Source organism: Indicator indicator, unplaced genomic scaffold, assembly GCF_027791375.1.
Source record: "Indicator indicator isolate 239-I01 unplaced genomic scaffold, UM_Iind_1.1 iindUn_scaffold_54, whole genome shotgun sequence".
Lineage (NCBI taxonomy): Eukaryota > Metazoa > Chordata > Aves > Piciformes > Indicatoridae > Indicator > Indicator indicator.
This window is the reverse complement of record NW_026539189.1, coordinates 38,509-56,625: the sequence shown is the minus strand read 5'-3', so window position 1 is coordinate 56,625 and position 18,117 is coordinate 38,509. Positions and strand designations below refer to the sequence as shown.

At 53.4% G+C, this 18,117-nt stretch overlaps 1 protein-coding gene across 1 annotated transcript; it reads right to left on the bottom strand.

Moving 5' to 3' along the window:
• Positions 1-3,916: 3,916 nt before the first annotated feature.
• LOC128980008 (hippocampus abundant transcript 1 protein-like) lies at positions 3,917-17,251 on the bottom strand. Its single transcript, XM_054398433.1, has 12 exons — positions 17,168-17,251; positions 12,704-12,799; positions 12,019-12,081; positions 9,649-9,776; positions 9,154-9,268; positions 8,429-8,647; positions 7,197-7,310; positions 6,246-6,317; positions 5,756-5,868; positions 5,515-5,612; positions 4,802-4,968; positions 3,917-4,716 (listed from the first exon to the last, which is right to left on the bottom strand). The coding sequence occupies exons 1-12, from the start codon at positions 17,249-17,251 to the stop codon at positions 4,507-4,509; spliced, it is 1,479 nt and encodes a 492-aa protein (XP_054254408.1). The 3' UTR covers positions 3,917-4,506.
• Between the last annotated feature and the right edge of the window lie 866 nt (positions 17,252-18,117).

Sequence of the window (18,117 nt, the reverse complement as noted above, 5' to 3'; positions counted from 1 at the left end):
AGCCAATTGGTCTTTTTTTTTTTTTTGCCTGGTGTGTTACAGGCACTGCTGTCAGCAAGCTGAATGCTGAAAGTCACTGCAGAGAAACGTTGGAAGAACCCAGGCTCAGGCACTGCCCAGCAGAGATGAGAGTTGAAGGGTTTTAAGAAAAGGCTCTTAAAAAAAAAACAAAACCAAAACCTGCCTTTTCCTAGAAAGTAACAACAACAACAAAAGATTGGCAAGAACCAGCTGAGTGCTCCATCCACATCTCCCAGCCTCCACCTGGGACACTGCAGAATCACCAAGCCCTTCAGAATGAGACATTCTTCATTCAGGTCTGGTGCTTCCAGCTCCCCTCACCGCTTGGCCCCTGCCCCCCGAGCTCTCCTCCGTCACTTAAAGGCAGAACGGTGGGTGGGTGACATCCCTGCGTCGATGGGGAGGGGGTTAGCTGGGGCTGAGGCCCCTCTGAACCAGAGGAGAGGAACTCCAAGGCTGTGGGAGGAGGTCCCCTGCCTGCCCCAGCACCAGGACAAAGGGCCAGCAGCGTGAGGAGACCCTGACCCCACCGGGAGGGATCAACGGCCGAGTCGCCTTTATGCTGTTGGTGGCACCGCAATCAGACCTCCACTGCTGCAGCCACCCCAGCCCCATGGCATCACCCAGCCCCCAAGCTCAGGGGTGGACAAAGCCACCAAACACTTCCGTGCACCACTTTCAAGTCAGGGATGCTGGCACCACTGGGGAACTTGGGCTTGGTGCTCCCCCCAGGGAGAGGGAAGCTCACCCAGAGCGCTGCTGCCTGAAGGGTCGGGAGAAGCTGAGACGCTGCAGGCAGCAGAGGGGGAGAAGGGCCAGGACTAGAAATGGATTCAATAAACTATCCAATAAAGGACTTTGAAAAATATATCTCTCTATACTTTATACCATATAAATTCTGCTCATCTGTTGTAACATTCCACTAAACTCTACCCCTGAAGCTCCAAGTGCCTCCGTGCCAACGAGGTGAGGACTCTGCACTTCGTCCTTACTGTCTGAGGGACAAATCCTACTTGGTTTAAGGTTTAATTGTGTCAATAACTGAATCCCACGTGTAGTTTGGGAAGCTCTGGCCTGAAAATCAATCAAAAAGAAAACAAAAAAAGAAAAGGCATTTTGTGAGCAGTACAGAGCTGCCTGCAAGTTGAAGGGAGTGGACTGCCTGTCGGAAAGGAGCTGGCACCTGCAGGCACTGAGGACAGAGCATCCCAGTTTGGGAATTTGGTGAGCTTGGGAAAGAGGAGTCAGGGCAGGACACTGACACTCTGCAGCAAACCCTCTGTGTCCAAGGAAGCTGCTCTCAACAAGCAGCTCTCACAGGATCTGGCTATCAAGGCTGGATGAATGCAAAACAAACTGGGAGTTGTTTTTTTTTTTTTTTTTTCCACTTCGATGTCCACCTCCAACAACAAACTGGTTCAGAAAACTGCTACAGATGGGAAATTATCAGCCCAGCCCTGACAGGCTGCACTTCCAGCTATCAGTGTCTGACAGGTGGATAAGAGACCTACAGAGAACTGCAGCTCTGGACCTGTCCAAAGCCAACATCCACCAGCCCTGGTGCTGCCAAGCACAGACAATGCCAGGCCTTGGGTACCCCAAGAGCTCAGGTCCCTCACTGCTGAGCAGGACAAGGTGGGCAGGATGGACAGTGCAGGGCAGGATGGACAGTGCAGGGCAGGATGGACAGTGCTGGGCAGGATGGGCAGTGTTTGGCACGATGGACAGTGCTGGGCAGGATGGACAGTGCAGGGCACGATGGACAGTGCTGGGCAGGATGGACAGTGCAGGGCAGGATGGACAGTGCTGGGCAGGATGGACAGTGCAGGGCAGGATGGACAGTGCTGGGCAGGATGGACAGTGCTGGGCAGGATGGGCAGCGTTGGGCAGGATGGACAGTGCAGGGCAGGATGGGCAGTGCTGGGCAGGATGGACAGTGCTGGGCAGGATGGACAATGCTGGGCAGGATGGACAGTGCTGGGCAGGATGGACAGTGCTGGGCAGGATGGACAGTGCAGGGCAGGATGGACAGTGCTGGGCAGGATGGACAATGCTGGGCAGGATGGACAATGCTGGGCAGGATGGGCAGTGCAGGGCAGGATGGGCAGTGCTGGGCAGGATGGGCAGTGCAGGGCAGGATGGGCAGTGCAGGGCAGGATGGACAGTGCTGGGCAGGATGGACAGTGCTGGGCAGGATGGACAGTGCTGGGCAGGATGGACAGTGCTGGGCAGGATGGGCAGTGCAGGGCAGGATGGACAGTGCTGGGCAGGATGGACAGTGCTGGGCAGGATGGACAGTGCTGGGCAGGATGGGCAGCGTTGGGCAGGATGGACAGTGCAGGGCAGGATGGGCAGTGCTGGGCAGGATGGACAGTGCTGGGCAGGATGGACAATGCTGGGCAGGATGGACAATGCTGGGCAGGATGGACAGTGCTGGGCAGGATGGACAATGCTCTGTCCTGCCCATGCCAGCTGTGGGTCCCCAGCAGTCAGTGCTGCACAGGCACCACAGCAGCCATGGTGACCCAGCTGCAAAGCCCCAGGCTGGCAAAGGGCAGGGCTCTCTCCCCCTCTCCCAGCCCTTCTCCCCTGCCCCAAAGCCACAGAGAAGGGATCCCAGCTGCTGCATTCACCCCACACCCACACAGGACTAGGAGGTGGCCCTGCCCATGGCAGGGGGTTGGAGCTAGCTGACCTTTAAGGTCCCTTCCAACCCAAACCATTCTGTGATTCTAAGACTCTTTTTGGTCACTGTATCCTCAGTTCCTTTAACAATTCAATTCTCCAGCATTCCCTATTTGGTCCTTACTTCCCCAGTGGCTGCTCAACACCACAATTCCTGCTCTGACCCAAATGGGAACAATTGTTTCCTGCCCTCTGCCAGATCTCCATGTATCTATAAACAGCCCAGCATTCCCTCTGTGTTTGTCTTGGCTTCTTCCACAGCTCTCAGGTCCAAGTACCTGCTGCTCTCCCTAAACAGAGCTGAACCCTGCAGCAGAGGTTGCAAGTCTGTTTTCTCAACAAAACCAAAGCCTTCACAGCAGGGCTGAGTGACACCACAAGGAACCCAAAGCCCTGAATCCAAATTGATTGCAATCATCAACACCAGGAACTCTTGGACTGAGGAAAACAAAACAAGAGAAGACAAAACAAGAGAAGACAAAACAAGAGAAGACAAAACAAGAGAAGACAAAACAAGAGAAGACAAAACAAGAGAAGACAAAACAAGAGAAGACAAAACAAGAGAAGACAAAACAAGAGAAGACAAAACAAGAGAAGACAAAACAAGAGAAGACAAAACAAGAGAAGACAAAACAAGAGAAGACAAAACAAGAGAAGACAAAACAAAACAAGACAAAACAAGAGAAGACAAAACAAAACAAGACAAAACAAAACAAGACAAAACAAAACAAGACAAAACAAAACAAGACAAACCAAAACCAAACCACCCCAAACAGTCATTATCTGGTTTTAATATCAGATGGCAAGAGACTGATGTTGGTGGTGGGGGGGGGGGGAAAAAAATCAACATGCTTTATAAAAGTGCTCAAGAGCTGCTTCTTTAACCTTTCTCTCAGGAAACCACCCTTCAAAAGTGCCTCTCTGTCAGAGAACTGCATCTCCTCAACGACCTTTATGGTTCCAGGAAGGAAAAAAAAAAAAAAAAAACAAAAGAGATTCCTGAAAAATCTTTTTTACCTCCCACACCTCTGGAGGCAGCAGCAGAGAAACATTCCCTCGGTGTAACAAGAAAAAAAGCAAACCCAAACAGGACTGCAGGTGGTGTTGACCATCCAAGCAGTTGTCATTTGCAGTCTCCCTCCTCTCATCTGCAACTTCACTTCACCAGAACATTAAGTGAGTAGATTTTGGGGTTGGGTTTTTGGTTGGTTGTTTTTTTTTTTTTTTTTGGTCTAAGTTTATTTGGGCCAGTGAGGATCTGCTCACAGGTGGCCACACCATCTGCTCCTCCCTACACTTTTTCCTTGGGGTGTCCTCACAGCTCAGGATGCTTGCTGAGCCTCTCCCTGGGCCAAACTCAGTGAGCTGTGATGGGGCCAGCAGCAAGTACCAGTGACAGAAGGGGATGGGGCACATAGCAGCCTTGCTTTATTCTGCTGCCAGCTCAGTCAGCTCACACCAGACCACAGGCAGCTCTCACTGCTGTGTCAAACATTTGGCAGGGTCACACCAGGAAGTTCAGCATCAGGGACCAGGGCAGGTTTGCTCTCACCAACTCTCCCTTCCCATGCAGCAATCCAGCATCTCCCCTTTCCACCAGCACCAGGTGACACAAGTCCCTTTCTGCACCAGCTGGCTGTGTTTGGCTTGAAGGGAAGCCCTGTCCCTCCTCACTGGCTCTTAGTGGTGCAGTTTGTCACCTCAGGTCTCTCCCCCAACCCTCTCATCCCAAACTCCCACTTGCTGAGTCCATCCTTGCTCTGGAGCTGAGACAGGAGCCAGGTCTTTCTCTCCCACCCTTCACACGCTGCTGTCCTCGAGCAGGGGCTCCTTGCCCTCTGAGCCTGCAGCCTGGGGGCCGTGGGTGTGGGTCTGGGCTCCATTGCTGTGCTTCTTGTGGCCTCCTGCTCTCAGTGTCAGGTTGTGCTCAGGAATGAACAAGGCCACCAGGAGAGACAGCAGGACAGAGCAGGCCCCAAAGAGGAATGGAGGCCCTGGGATAATGCTGCTCTGTAGGGGAAAAAGAGAGGCACAATTAACACTCAAGTGCAGGACAGGAGCAGCCCAGCACATGGTGACAAAGCTGAAGTCTTACCTCATCTGTAGGGTTGGCCATGTTGGGTTTGGAGGCCTTGCCCAAAGTTTCCACCTCAGCCATCTCGTTCAGCTCCACGTGGAAGAGATAGAAGACAAAGCCATAGAGTGCTGGGCCCAGGCCATTGCACAGACCTCGAATTCCAGTGATCATCCCCTGCACCACACCTGGGGACAGAGCCAGGGAGGAGAGACATGGCCTCAGCTTCCTGCAGAACTTGGTTTCACAGAATCAGCCAGGTTGGAAGAGACCTCCAAGATCATCAAGTCCAATCGACCACCCAGTCCTAACTAATCAACTAAACCATTCATTCCAGGCTGCTCAAAGGTCTAAAGATAAGCTCAGGCACTCAGATCTAGACTGACATGATGAGCTTGCTGCTCTGGACAGCATGGGAACATCAAGCAGCAAGGTCCAACTGGACTGGAATTTAAGGCAGCCAAGTCTGAGGACTCAGGGTCAAACTATGAAGCAAGTGAAGGATGAAGCAGCAGACTCCCCTCTGCCTCAGACACCTAACACCTAGGTTCACAATTTAGGGATTCTCTCCCAAATCATCAGCTATGAAAGGCAGGAGAGTGCCAACACTACTGGGAACAAAGCAACCCTCCAGAGCTGGCACTGAAGTTCCTGCCCTCCCCTCCATCACCAACACCAACGATCTGAACCTGCAGCAGCTCCAGCACCTGCTGGACAAATCCCTGAGGACTCACCCTGTTGGTCAGGATCTGCATTCCTGGACACCATGGCACTGATGGCTGGGAAGGTGATGCTGGACATGGCAGCCACAGCTCCTGCTGCCCACATCATCCTGGGGGGAGACAGAAGCAGCAGTTTGGAGGCAGAGTGCCAAGAGCTGGCACAGACCAGCACTGGGGCACAGGGTCTTGCTGTGGGGCCACTGTGGAGGAGTAACCTGCCCATGCCAGGAGACAGATGTGGGCAAACTCTTACCAAGGCTGTGATCCAAAGCCATACCAGGCAAGCTGCAGGATCTGGAAGCCCAGGCCCAGCAGGATGGTGTTTTTATTCCCTATGGAACGCATCAGAATCCCCAGCACTACCGTCTGGAAAAGAAAAGAGAAGCTTTCAAAGGGAGTGCACAGAAAGATGACAGCACTGGAAGGTGAGGACCTGAACCTGAAGGACCTTGTGTGTGTTGGCCACACACAACCCTAATTCTGCTGGAAACCAGCACATCCCCAGCCACAGCAAGCAGAGCAGCCTGTGGAGGTTCACAGAGCAGCACGAGGCCACCCCACAGCTCCCCACACTTTGGTACTCGACAGCTGTGCTCTGAAGGTAAGAAATTGGGGCTGCAGGTAGCTGTCCAGAGGCCCAAGGAGATCTGTGTGGCCACAGGGATTCTGACAACTCCACCATCAGACATTCTGGGTGTTCTTAGACCCACAGCTCCAAAGACAAGAGAGAAATTGCTCCTCACCTGTGCCAGTATAGAGAGAATTCCAACCACACCAATGAAGGCTGCCACAGTCTCTGAGGAGAAACCAATGACCTGGGGAAAACACCAGAAAGGGACTTTTCAGGCAGCAGATTTGTACCCTGCATCAAAAGCCACCCCAGCAGTGTCACCAATGTTTACTGACCTCACCTCTCAGCTACCTAAACATTCATCAACCTTCCACCACCTCCCTGCTGCCATAGAAATGAAGTGGAATCTTCTCCTCTGGCTGAAGAGCCAACTTTAAGTCACTAAGCTCACCTCAAACCCCTGGGTGGGGGGGCGGTAGAGAGGCAGCCCACCAGCAAGAGGACAAGCAAGGGTCCTGGCAGTGCTCACAGAGCAGTTGTCAGGCTCCCATGGGTTTTAGGAAAGCTGGAATGAGTCCCTGTTTCTTACAGCTTCAGCTGCAGGGTACCAGAACATCAGATTAGGGGGACTGGAACATCTCCCTCATGAGGAAAGACAGAGAATTGGGACTTTTAGCCTTGGAGAAAAGGAAGATTGAGGGTGAGATCTGCTGAGCAGTGTCAGGAGGATGGCACCAGGCTCTGTTCAGTGGTGCCCAGGGACAGGACAAGGGGCAACAGCCACAAACTTGACCAGAAGAAGTTCCATCTGAACGTGAGGAGGAACTTCTTTAGTTTAAGGGGGAGGAAGCCCTGGAGCAGGCTGCCCAGAGAGGTGGTGGAGTCTCCATTTCTGGAAACATTCAAACCCCACCTGGATGTGTTCCTGTGTGACCCTCTCTAGGTGACACAGGCAGGGGGAGGGGTTGGACTTCATTCTCCAGAGGTTTCTTCCAATCTTGACCACTCTGAATTTGTTGTTGGCCAAGATTTGCTCGCAGGGGACATAGAGCTAAGGGAATATTTATAGGCTGGGCCTGCCTGCCTTCAGAGCAGGAAGGATCATGAGACTCAGGAGACTGACCTGTCGCAGGTAGAGGAAAAAACTGGAGTACTGGCCAGCTTCAGGAAGGTAGGAGAGAAAGACAGTGATGCAGATCAGCAGCACCGTGGAATCCTGACCCACCTTCCGCAAGGACTGCAGGGGTGAGGGTGAGGAAGGACACAAATGATGAAAAAGAATTAAAACAAAACAAAATAAAACAAAAGGAGTTAGCACCATGAAATATTCTCCAGGTACACAGCCAGCAAATCCAAGTGCCATCTCCTGTCTTAAGAAGCAAACCAAAGCAGCACTTCAAAGGAAGGTGCAAATGCTGCCACGACAGCCCAGAGCCAGCACATGACAGCATCAACAGAAGGAGAAATCTTTACCTCTCAGTTCCTCAGATTTCACAGAATCATAGAATTGTTTGGGTTGGAAAAGATCTCTCAGGTCATCCAAGTCCAACCATCATGGCCACTAAACCATGGAGGTTTCTTGAACACCTCCAGGGATGGGGACTCCACCACCTCCCTGGGCAGCCTGTGCCAATGCTCCACCAGAAATGCTTTTTCTTTATTTTTTGCCCTCAGACAGGCAAAATAATCTCCCTAAGACTCAAAGGTGAGGGGAAGCTGTGCAAAATTGGTAGCAAAGGTTCCAAGAAGCCAGAAACACAAACAGGCTTCTCCTGCCATGATGCTACTGCTAAGTCATGGAACTCATATTCAAACCACTGGACCATTTCCACCAAGAGATTTTGTGTTTCAAGACATCTGGAGGTGCTTTGAGCTGGTTTGTGGTGGCATAAAACCAGTTAGAACCTGCTGGACAGCTCTAAAACGTGTGGATCAGTTGGAGAAGGTCCAGAGAAGGCCACGATGATGATCAGAGGACAGGCTGGGAGAGCTGGGTCTGTTCAGCCTGGAGAAGGGAAGGCTCTGAGGAGACCTTAGAGCTGCATTGCCATGTCTGAAGGGGACCTACAGACAGTGCACATTCAGTAAGGTTAGTCCAAGCCTCACATTCTTCACCTCTTGGGGAATGATTTTCCTTTTTGAGAGAACAGGCAGCCCAGAGAGGTTGTGGAGTCTCTCTACAGACATTCAAAACCTACCTGGATGCATTCCTGTGTGACCTGCTCTCGGTGACCCTGCTCTGGCAGGTGTGGGTTGGACTCAATGATCTTTCAAAGGTCCTTTCCAACCCTCTACCACTCTGTGAAGTCAGAAGAACTGAAGCAAATACCAAGATTGAGCAGCAAGACGACTTACAGCAAAGGGGTCTGCTTGTTCCCAGGAGATTGGGGCTCCCCAAGAGACTGGACGCATCTCCTCTGGCAGAGACTCTGGCACAGCCAGCAGGATGAATCCAATGTCCAGCAAAGCCACCCCTGAAGCCAGCACAACCACCAAGGTGTCACCATAGGCCTCAGAAAGGTAGGCTCCAATCGCTGGGCTCGTGACCAGACTAGCAGCGAAGGTGGCTGACACCTGGAAGCACAAAACATCAACACAGCTCCTTCTACAGCCTGTTTGCCCCTCAAGAGGCACCCAAGAGCTCTTGTTGTGTCACCTTTGATGGGAGACAACCCAGGTGAGCAGGGACTCGTGTGGACAGAAAGGTAATGCCTTCTCCTGGTCCACTCTAGCAAAGGGCAATTAAAGCTTCACACACAACCCTTACAGTAAACCCCCAGAAAGGGCCTGCTCACAGCACACCAGCATCTCCACCTGCCCTGTTCCTGGTGCACAGAGGCTCACAGTCCAGGCTGCTTCAAAGGCTGGACCATGGAGCATCACAGCTAAGATGGCAGAGAAATCAGCCCTCTCCCTCGGTGCTAAATCCCACACAGAACACTCTTCCATCAGTGGAGTGCACATCACCTCTTCACTGATACTGTCCCCTCAGGCTTGTCAATAAACCTCCCACCCTCATTTCACACCTCTCCCACCTGCAGAGCCCTTTCAAGAGACAAGGCAGCTCCTCAGCTGCTTACCAAGCCATAGGCAGTGCTGCGTTCGTGCTCCTGGGTGATATCAGCAACGTAAGCGAAGATCACAGAAAAGGTGACAGCAAAGACTCCAGACATGGAAATGACAGCAAAGTACCACCTGAAAGAGGCATTGCAGAAGGGTTAGAAAGCAACCAAATGGCAGCCCACAGCTGCTGAACTGCAACCTCTCTCCCTTATCTTTCCTTCAGTTCATGCAGCTTCACTGCAGCGGACAGTGCTCGGCAGCACCGCAGGCCTGTGGAATTCTGTCACTTATTTTCCCCCCTCCCAAGAAGGAAAACACCAACGTGGCCAAAGAGTGGTAAAACATCTGTCAGGAGAGGAATGAGACTCTTCCCTTGAACCCTCCAGCACAACCAGGCAAGTCAATTTGCCCCTGGGCTGAGTGCTGGGCAGACTCTTCCTTCTCATCCTCAAGCACCACATCCACAAACCCCACACTGGTCAGCCTCTGGGCTACAAGAAGTGTAAACTCACCAAGGACTGATCTTCATAAGGGGAATTGGTGCACAGGTGAAGAAGACAGTGAGGAGGAGGAAGGATTTCCTGCCCCAGACATCAGAGAGAGCACCAATCAGTGGGGCACTTAGAAAAGAAAGCAGACCCTAGGAAAGAGGACAGCAGAGAGAAATCCCCGAGTTAGACTCCGGTTGTTGACAGCAAGAGCTCTTGACAACATCATCCCCAGACAAAAGCAGGAGGAGACAATCCATTCCTGTTGTCTACAAACAGGCAACGTTGCCAAAACAGAGCAGTTTGTTAAACAACTTTTCAGGGAGACAAAAAAAAACCCCAACATAAATCCCCAGGCCTGGCTGGCACTGCTGAGCCCTCCAGTCACCTCCTGCTCCCTCAGCTGCTCAGCCTGCAGCCCTGGACCTCCCCACGGAGCTAGAGCTGTCCTGCCAGGGCAGTTTCCCTCCTCTCATCTGCAACTTCACTTCATCAGAACATTAAGTGAGTAGATTTTGGGGTTGGGTGGGTTTTTTTTTTTTTTTTTTTTGGTCTAAGTTTATTTGGGCCAGTGAGGATCTGCTCACAGGTGGCCACACCATCTGCTCCTCCCTACACTTTTTCCTTGGGGTGTCCTCACAGCTCAGGATGCTTGCTGAGCCTCTCCCTGGGCCAAACTCAGTGAGCTGTGATGGGGCCAGCAGCAAGTACCAGTGACAGAAGGGGATGGGGCACATAGCAGCCTTGCTTTATTCTGCTGCCAGCTCAGTCAGCTCACACCAGACCACAGGCAGCTCTCACTGCTGTGTCAAACATTTGGCAGGGTCACACCAGGAAGTTCAGCATCAGGGACCAGGGCAGGTTTGCTCTCACCAACTCTCCCTTCCCATGCAGCAATCCAGCATCTCCCCTTTCCACCAGCACCAACATCTGCTGCAGTTTGAGGGAAAGCATTCTCTGGGGGACAGAGACCAGACAGCCCTGATGAGGTGCCAAGGCTGTCCTGCACAAATGAAACCATTCAAAGCCTTTCAGTGTCGCTCGGACCCCAGGCTGGGTGGGAAAGAGCCCTGCAGCATACACAGCAGAGCCTCACTCACACAGGGCAAACCCCTGTGGGGCCACTCCCAAGACCCTCTTCCCAGGGAGGAAGGATGTGGTTTGCCACATTCCCAAGGCAGAACACGTGGCTGCTGCTTGTACACTGCAGCTGCTTCCAGTTCTGCTCTGGGTCCAAACTCACTGCTCACAGCACGCTCCCACCTCTGTCTGGGGACAGCCCACTCCCTTTTACCTTCTATTCCTGACAAGTTCAGATGTCCTTGATTTTCATTTTGCAGACAGAGAGCTGAGCTCATGCCCATTAAGAGTATTTTTCAGCTGAAAAAACCACAGCTGTCACAGCCCCAAGCCCACGCTGACAAGCTGCATGGTGTCAGCACTGCTCAGGAAAAATCAGCCACAGAAGCTACCCCCAAGTCTGTGCTCTGCCTTCATTGGGCATTAGCTTGGCCACCAGCAACCCCAACCCCAAATCTGAAGGTTCCTCTGCCCAACATGGCAGGGTGACATCAGCAAACCTCAGCTTGGATGTTTGGAAAAAGCTGCTTCCCAGAAAGGGTTCATGGATTCATAGAACGGTTTGGGTTGGAAGGGATCTTCAAGATCATCCAGTTCCAACCTTCCCCTGCCCAGGGGCAGGGACACCTTCCACCAGCACAGGTTGCTCAAGGCCTCATCCAACCTGGCTTTGAACACCTCCTGGGAGGGGACAGACACAACCTCCCTGGGTGACCTGTGCCAGGGTCTCACCACCCTCACTTCCTAATCTCCAGTCTCCATCTGCCCTCCTCAAGCTCCAATCCATTCCCTCTCATCCTATCACTCCCAGCCCTTGTAAAAAGCCCATTCCCAGCTTTCTTTAGGCCCCTCCAGGCACTGGAAGGCTGCTCTAAGGTCTCCCCAGAGCCTTCTCCTCTCCAGGCTGAACAGCCCCAACTCTCCCAGCCTGTCCCCACAGGGGAGGTTCTCCAGCCCTCTGATCATCTTTGTGACCTCCTCTGGACCCACTCCAGCAGTTTGATTTCCTTCTTCTGCTGGGGGGGGCACCAGAACTGGACACAGTGCTGCAGGTGGGGGTGTCACAAGAGGCAGTGGAACAGGCTGCCCAGGGAGGTGGTGAAGCCTCCATCCCTGGAGGGGTTTCAAAGCTGCATGGATGTGGTGCTGAGGGACGTGGTTTAGTGGCAGTGGCTGAGCAGCAGTGGTGGCATTGTGAGCTCTAGGCCAAGTGGTTGGACTGGATGATCTCCAAGGTCTTTCCCAACCTCACCAGTTCTCTGACACCATGAAATGACTCAGGTGGTGATGACTGGAGGGGGACACATTCCTTACCTTGACTCCATGAATCAGGCCATTCATCAAGAACGTGTGCTGAGGGAAAGTCTGGTGCAACACCTGGGGAACAGAAACAAAACCAAACCCAGAGCTAGAAACTTCCTGCAGAATTTCCATGTGCTGCCTGTGTGAACCCCAAACAGGTTACTGGGGACCCTCCTCACACAAGAGTGATTATGGTCTAGGGAAACTGTCTCAGGAAATTGCCTCTGTGCTTTTACACCCCAGAGAACCCTGGTGGTAACTCAACAAAAACCTCTTTTAGCCCTAAATAAGTCAGTGGAGGGTGAAGGGTGCAGTCTTTGGATGAAAACTCAAAGCTTTGCTCAACTTTCTTTCACTAAGCTCCCAAGTGGACTTCTTTTTAATACCTTGGGGAGGAAAAATGCAATAAATGACAGCAGACATGCAGTAAATTTTAGTGATTTCAGGCCAAACCTTCCACTCCTGCTTTCTTGACCTCCTCCAAACACTTTCAAACATCTAACTCAGGCTTTGCTCCAACTCAGGCCACAATAATTAAGAAAACAATTGCCCAACTCCATCCACACTTACTCCAGCTTTTTCCAGCTACATCTTTGTTTCTACACCTCACACTCTCCAGGCCCAGGTGAAGATCTTGCCAGCCCAAGGTGGAGTTTTACTCCAGGAGCCAATTTTACTCCCAGGGAGGTTCACTCACCGTCAGCATCGGCGTGGTCAGCAGCCCCCAGGCAAAGAACTCCAGGAAGATCACCACCACAGCATGGTACACACTGGGCTCTCCAATCCCCTGGCGCTGCAAAACAGAGCTCTGTGAGTGCAAGGCACACGTGTCCTGCCCTGCCAGAGGTGTGAGGCATCTGCTTGGATGCTGGAACACCAACCCTGGCCTCTGCCATTGCCCAGGAGGCTTGGTGCTGGCTGGTGCTGGTAGGCTCACGCTGCAGCATCCCTCGGGCCAGGCTCTGCCAGTGCCTCTCCTACAGCACTGATTGCTTTCCATTTGCTATCCAGAGACTAACAGCTCTGCTACCCTTCTGCTTCACTCTCTCTGCTACCCTTCTGCTTCACTCTCTCTGCTACCCTTCTGCTTCACCCTCTCTGCTACCCTTCTGCTTCACCCTCTCTGCTACCCTTCTGCTTCACTCTCTGCTACCCTTCTGCTTCAGCCTCTCTGCTACCCTTCTGCTTCAGCCTCTCTGCTACCCTTCTGCTTCACTCTCTCTGCTACCCTTCTGCTTCACTCTCTCTGCTACCCTTCTGCTTCAGCCTCTCTGCTACCCTTCTGCTTCACTCTCTCTGCTACCCTTCTGCTTCAGCCTCTCTGCTACCCTTCTGCTTCACTCTCTCTGCTACCCTTCTGCTTCACTCTCTCTGCTACCCTTCTGCTTCAGCCTCTCTGCTACCCTTCTGCTTCAGCCTCTCTGCTACCCTTCTGCTTCAGCCTCTCTGCTACCCTTCTGCTTCACTCTCTCTGCTACCCTTCTGCTTCACTCTCTCTGCTACCCTTCTGCTTCAGCCTCTCTGCTACCCTTCTGCTTCACTCTCTCTGCTACCCTTCTGCTTCAGCCTCTCTGCTACCCTTCTGCTTCACTCTCTCTGCTACCCTTCTGCTTCACTCTCTCTGCTACCCTTCTGCTTCAGCCTCTCTGCTACCCTTCTGCTTCAGCCTCTCTGCTACCCTTCTGCTTCACTCTCTCTGCTACCCTTCTGCTTCACTCTCTCTGCTACCCTTCTGCTTCACTCTCTCTGCTACCCTTCTGCTTCAGCCTCTCTGCTACCCTTCTGCTTCACTCTCTCTGCTACCCTTCTGCTTCAGCCTCTCTGCTACCCTTCTGCTTCACTCTCTCTGCTACCCTTCTGCTTCAGCCTCTCTGCTACCCTTCTGCTTCAGCCTCTCTGCTACCCTTCTGCTTCAGCCTCTCTGCTACCCTTCTGCTTCAGCCTCTCTGCTACCCTTCTGCTTCACTCTCTCTGCTACCCTTCTGCTTCAGCCTCTCTGCTACCCTTCTGCTTCACTCTCTCTGCTACCCTTCTGCTTCAGCCTCTCTGCTACCCTTCTGCTTCAGCCTCTCTGCTACCCTTCTGCTTCAGCCTCTCTGCTACCCTTCTGCTTCACTCTCTCTGCTACCCTTCTGCTTCACTCTCTCTGCTACCCTTCTGCTTCACTCTCTGCTACCCTTCTGCTTCACTCTCTGCTACCCTTCTGCTTCACTCTCTGCTACCCTTCTGCTTCACCCTCTCTGCTACCCTTCTGCTTCAGCCTCTCTGCTACCCTTCTGCTTCAGCCTCTCTGCTACCCTTCTGCTTCAGCCTCTCTGCTACCCTTCTGCTTCACTCTCTCTGCTACCCTTCTGCTTCAGCCTCTCTGCTACCCTTCTGCTTCACTCTCTCTGCTACCCTTCTGCTTCAGCCTCTCTGCTACCCTTCTGCTTCACTCTCTCTGCTACCCTTCTGCTTCACTCTCTGCTACCCTTCTGCTTCACTCTCTGCTACCCTTCTGCTTCACCCTCTCTGCTACCCTTCTGCTTCAGCCTCTCTGCTACCCTTCTGCTTCAGCCTCTCTGCTACCCTTCTGCTTCACTCTCTGCTACCCTTCTGCTTCACTCTCTGCTACCCTTCTGCTTCACCCTCTCTGCTACCCTTCTGCTTCACTCTCTGCTACCCTTCTGCTTCACTCTCTGCTACCCTTCTGCTTCACCCTCTCTGCTACCCTTCTGCTTCACCACTTCTGAGAGCAAATTTGACATCCTTTCAATCCTCAAATATTTGGAAATGAAGCCCCTCAAATCTCTGGGTATTTTGACACCAGAAGACTCTGGGAGTTGGGGAAGGCAATTTTACTTCCCAGTACAACAAGTGGAAAGGAGGCTGGGGAGAGATAGGATTCAGCCTCTTCTCCCTAGGATGATGTGACAGACAGAGAGGAAACGGCCTGAAATTGTGCCAGGGGAGGCTTAGGTTGGAGATGAGGAAAAATTTCTTTGCTGCAAGAGTGGTCAGGGAGTGGAACAGGCTGCCCAGGGAGGTGGTGGAGTCCCCATCCCTGGAGGGATTCAAGAAGTTGTGGCCATAGCACTTTGGGACATGGCTTGATGGTCATGGTGGTCTTAGGTTGATGGTTGGACTGGATGATCTTAGAAGGCTTTTCCAACTGAAACAATTCTATGACCAACTCCATCTACCCAGCACAGTGGGAAAAGCCCAATCCTTGGCTCAGCTGCCAACTCCTCCCACTTCTCAAGCCCTTGCTTCTCCTTCCTGCCACACAGATTTCTCACAGGGCTTTCAGGACAGTGTTTGTTCTGTCCCTTCTCCAAGTGCCAAACCTCAGCTGCCCAGGTCCCCTCCTGCCACGCAGGACACACCTGCAAAGTCACGAGCTTCACATGGAAAATAAATCACAAGGAAGGGGAGGAAACCACACAAGGTTCAGCTGAGTTACAGCAGGGATCTGCACAGTAACTGCACTGTGCTGTTCCATGGGAACCAGGCTCTTATCTCAGGAAACCACAGGCTCTGAACTCACCAAGAAGTGCAGCTGAGCCTTGATGCATTATTAACAAAACCACCTGAAGCCTCAGCAGTCTCAGCAACTCCAACAGCTTCCCGTGGCTTGAGGAGTATCTACAAGTTCAGAAAGCTTCCATCAGCTGCACAAACCTCCCATCCAAAGGGATGCTGGATGTGGGATGGGAAGCTTTGAATCCACAAGCATTTTTTTTTTTTCTAGGCTGAGGGAAGAGACTTTTGGATTCATTTCCTCACAGCTGCCTCACATTTCTACACAGTGCTCCTGAGGTCCAAACCATTTCATGGAGCAGACCAAAGATGTGTCTGTTCCCTGCCTCCAGCTTTGCTGCTGGCAGATTCTCAGGGGCAGGAACTCGAGAAACTCAGGATGTGAAGTGTGACCAGCCACATCCTCCCGGGTTCTGAGAGAATAATACAGCATTTTGGATTACCAATCCAGCAGCAAAGGATTTTGTTCTGCTTGAGACACTGTTTATATTCAAAGGCTCCATTAAAACTCTCCTGCAGAGAGGCCATGACTGCTTAAAAACCAAGTCAACAGCATCAGCAGGAGATGCACCCTACCCGAGGGCACTTGGCCATTAGAAGCCAGTTTTATTGCACACAAATGATGCTTTGCAGCAGAGGGAGAAGCCCCAAGGCAGTATGAAGGATATAATTAAGAGCAGAACCATCATTATCCACCTTGCTCCACGAAGCAGCCCTCTTCCCCCCTCATCACACCTCTCCAACAGTTGAACACCTCCACAATGAGTGCCACAAAGCCAAGAGCTGATCTCTTTTTATGAAGCAGGTCCAGATCTAACCTGGCACAGCTTAATGTCATAGAATCACAGCATGCTAGGGGGATTGGAAGAGACCTCCAGAGATCGAGTCCAACCCCCCTGCCAGAGCAGGATCACTTAGGGCAGGTCACACAGGAACACATCCTGATGAGCCTTGAAAGTCTCCAGAGAAGGATACTCCACAACCTCTTTGGGCAGCCTGACCCAGGGCTCCAGCACCCCTGGGGACAAGAGCCTGCAACCATTCAGGGCTGCCATAGAGGAATCAGGCTGTCACCTACTCTGAGGAACCTCAACAGCCCTGTTCTTCCCCCACGGGCAACTCCTCTCAAAGAGGTCGACACCTGACACAGATTCGAAGGTTGTTTGTCCTCCCCAAACCAAATATTAAACGTTTGTGCTGGGATCTCATGAGCGGTGATACTGGCACCAGTGGAAGAGGGCAGTGGGTCGAGCAGCCTGACTGGAGGACAATGGCCTGACACCCCCAAACAGCAGCAGGGCCATGCTCCCCATGGAATTAGAGATAGGTTTGGGCTAAAAGGACCTTAACGATCACCTAGTTCCACCCCTCCCCACGGGCAGTGACCAGGCTGCTCCAATTCCCGTCCAATTGGGCCTCTTCCACGTACTGATGAGCCCCACAGCAATGGAGCCCCGGGCACAGCCGGGATGGCCATAGCCCCGGAGGCCCCACTCTCAGGTCCCTGCGCTGCAGCCCCAGCTCCAACCCTGGGCTCCTACCCATTCGGAGGGCCTCAGCCCGGCAGCGCAGAGCCTGCCCCGAGTTTTTCGGCCCCCACGCTCCCACCCGCCTCCCACTAGACCCCGGCCCCGCGTCTCACGCCGGCCCCGTCCCGGATGACGATCTTCTTGGCCAGCAGGACGCTGCGGTTGAGCCGCTTCTTCTTCTTCTTCTCGCCGGTCATTGCGCCGCCGGGCCGCTGCCGCTCGCCGGACTCGGCGGCTGCCCCATCCTCCCTGAAGCGGGCCGCGCCGCGCCGAGCCCGGGCCCGGACCCGCACCGGGCGGGAGAGCGCCGGGCCCGGGGCTGCCGGGCGCGGGGGCGGCGCCGCGGGGCGAGGGCGGCGGCCCGGTGGCGGTGGCCCGGTGGCGGCGGCGGCGGCGGCAGAGGGCGGGCCGCCCGCAGGGCCCACCCTGTGGCCCGCCCCCGTCACTCGGACGACGGCGCTGACAGACACTTCCGGCGGCCCACTCCTCGGCGGCCCCTGCCGCTTCCTCGCATCCCATTGGCTGCTGTGCTTCTTCCGTGTTTGCAAATCCGGTCGTTGACTGGCTGGTAAGGGGAGGAGTGGGCGGTACCGAGCGGCCTCATCCGCTGGGCTGGAAGGGCGGTGCCGTGACGTCACGGCACCTGCCGAGGGCGGCGCAAGGCACGATGGGATGTGGTGGGAGGGGTGCGCCCGACGCGGCGGCGGCGGCTCTCGGTGATGGGTACCGGAGCTTCCCATCGGGCTCCCGCTCCTCCTCCGCCTCTTGTAACGCGTCAGTCGGCAGTAACACCTCACTGGTCTGGAGGCAGCGAACACGCCTGGAGTTGTTTAGTCTGGGGAAGAGGAGGCTGAAGGGAGACCTCATTGCTCTCTACAGCTCCCTGGAAGGAGGTTGCAGTGAGGTGGGGGTTGGTGTCTTCTCCCTAGGTGACAAAAGGAGAGGAAATGGCCTAAAATTGTGCCAGGGGAGGGTTAGGAGATGAGGAAAAAAAAAATCTTTGCTGCAAGAGTGGTCAGGGGTTGGCACAGGCTGCCCAGGGAGATGTTCAAGAAACACGGGG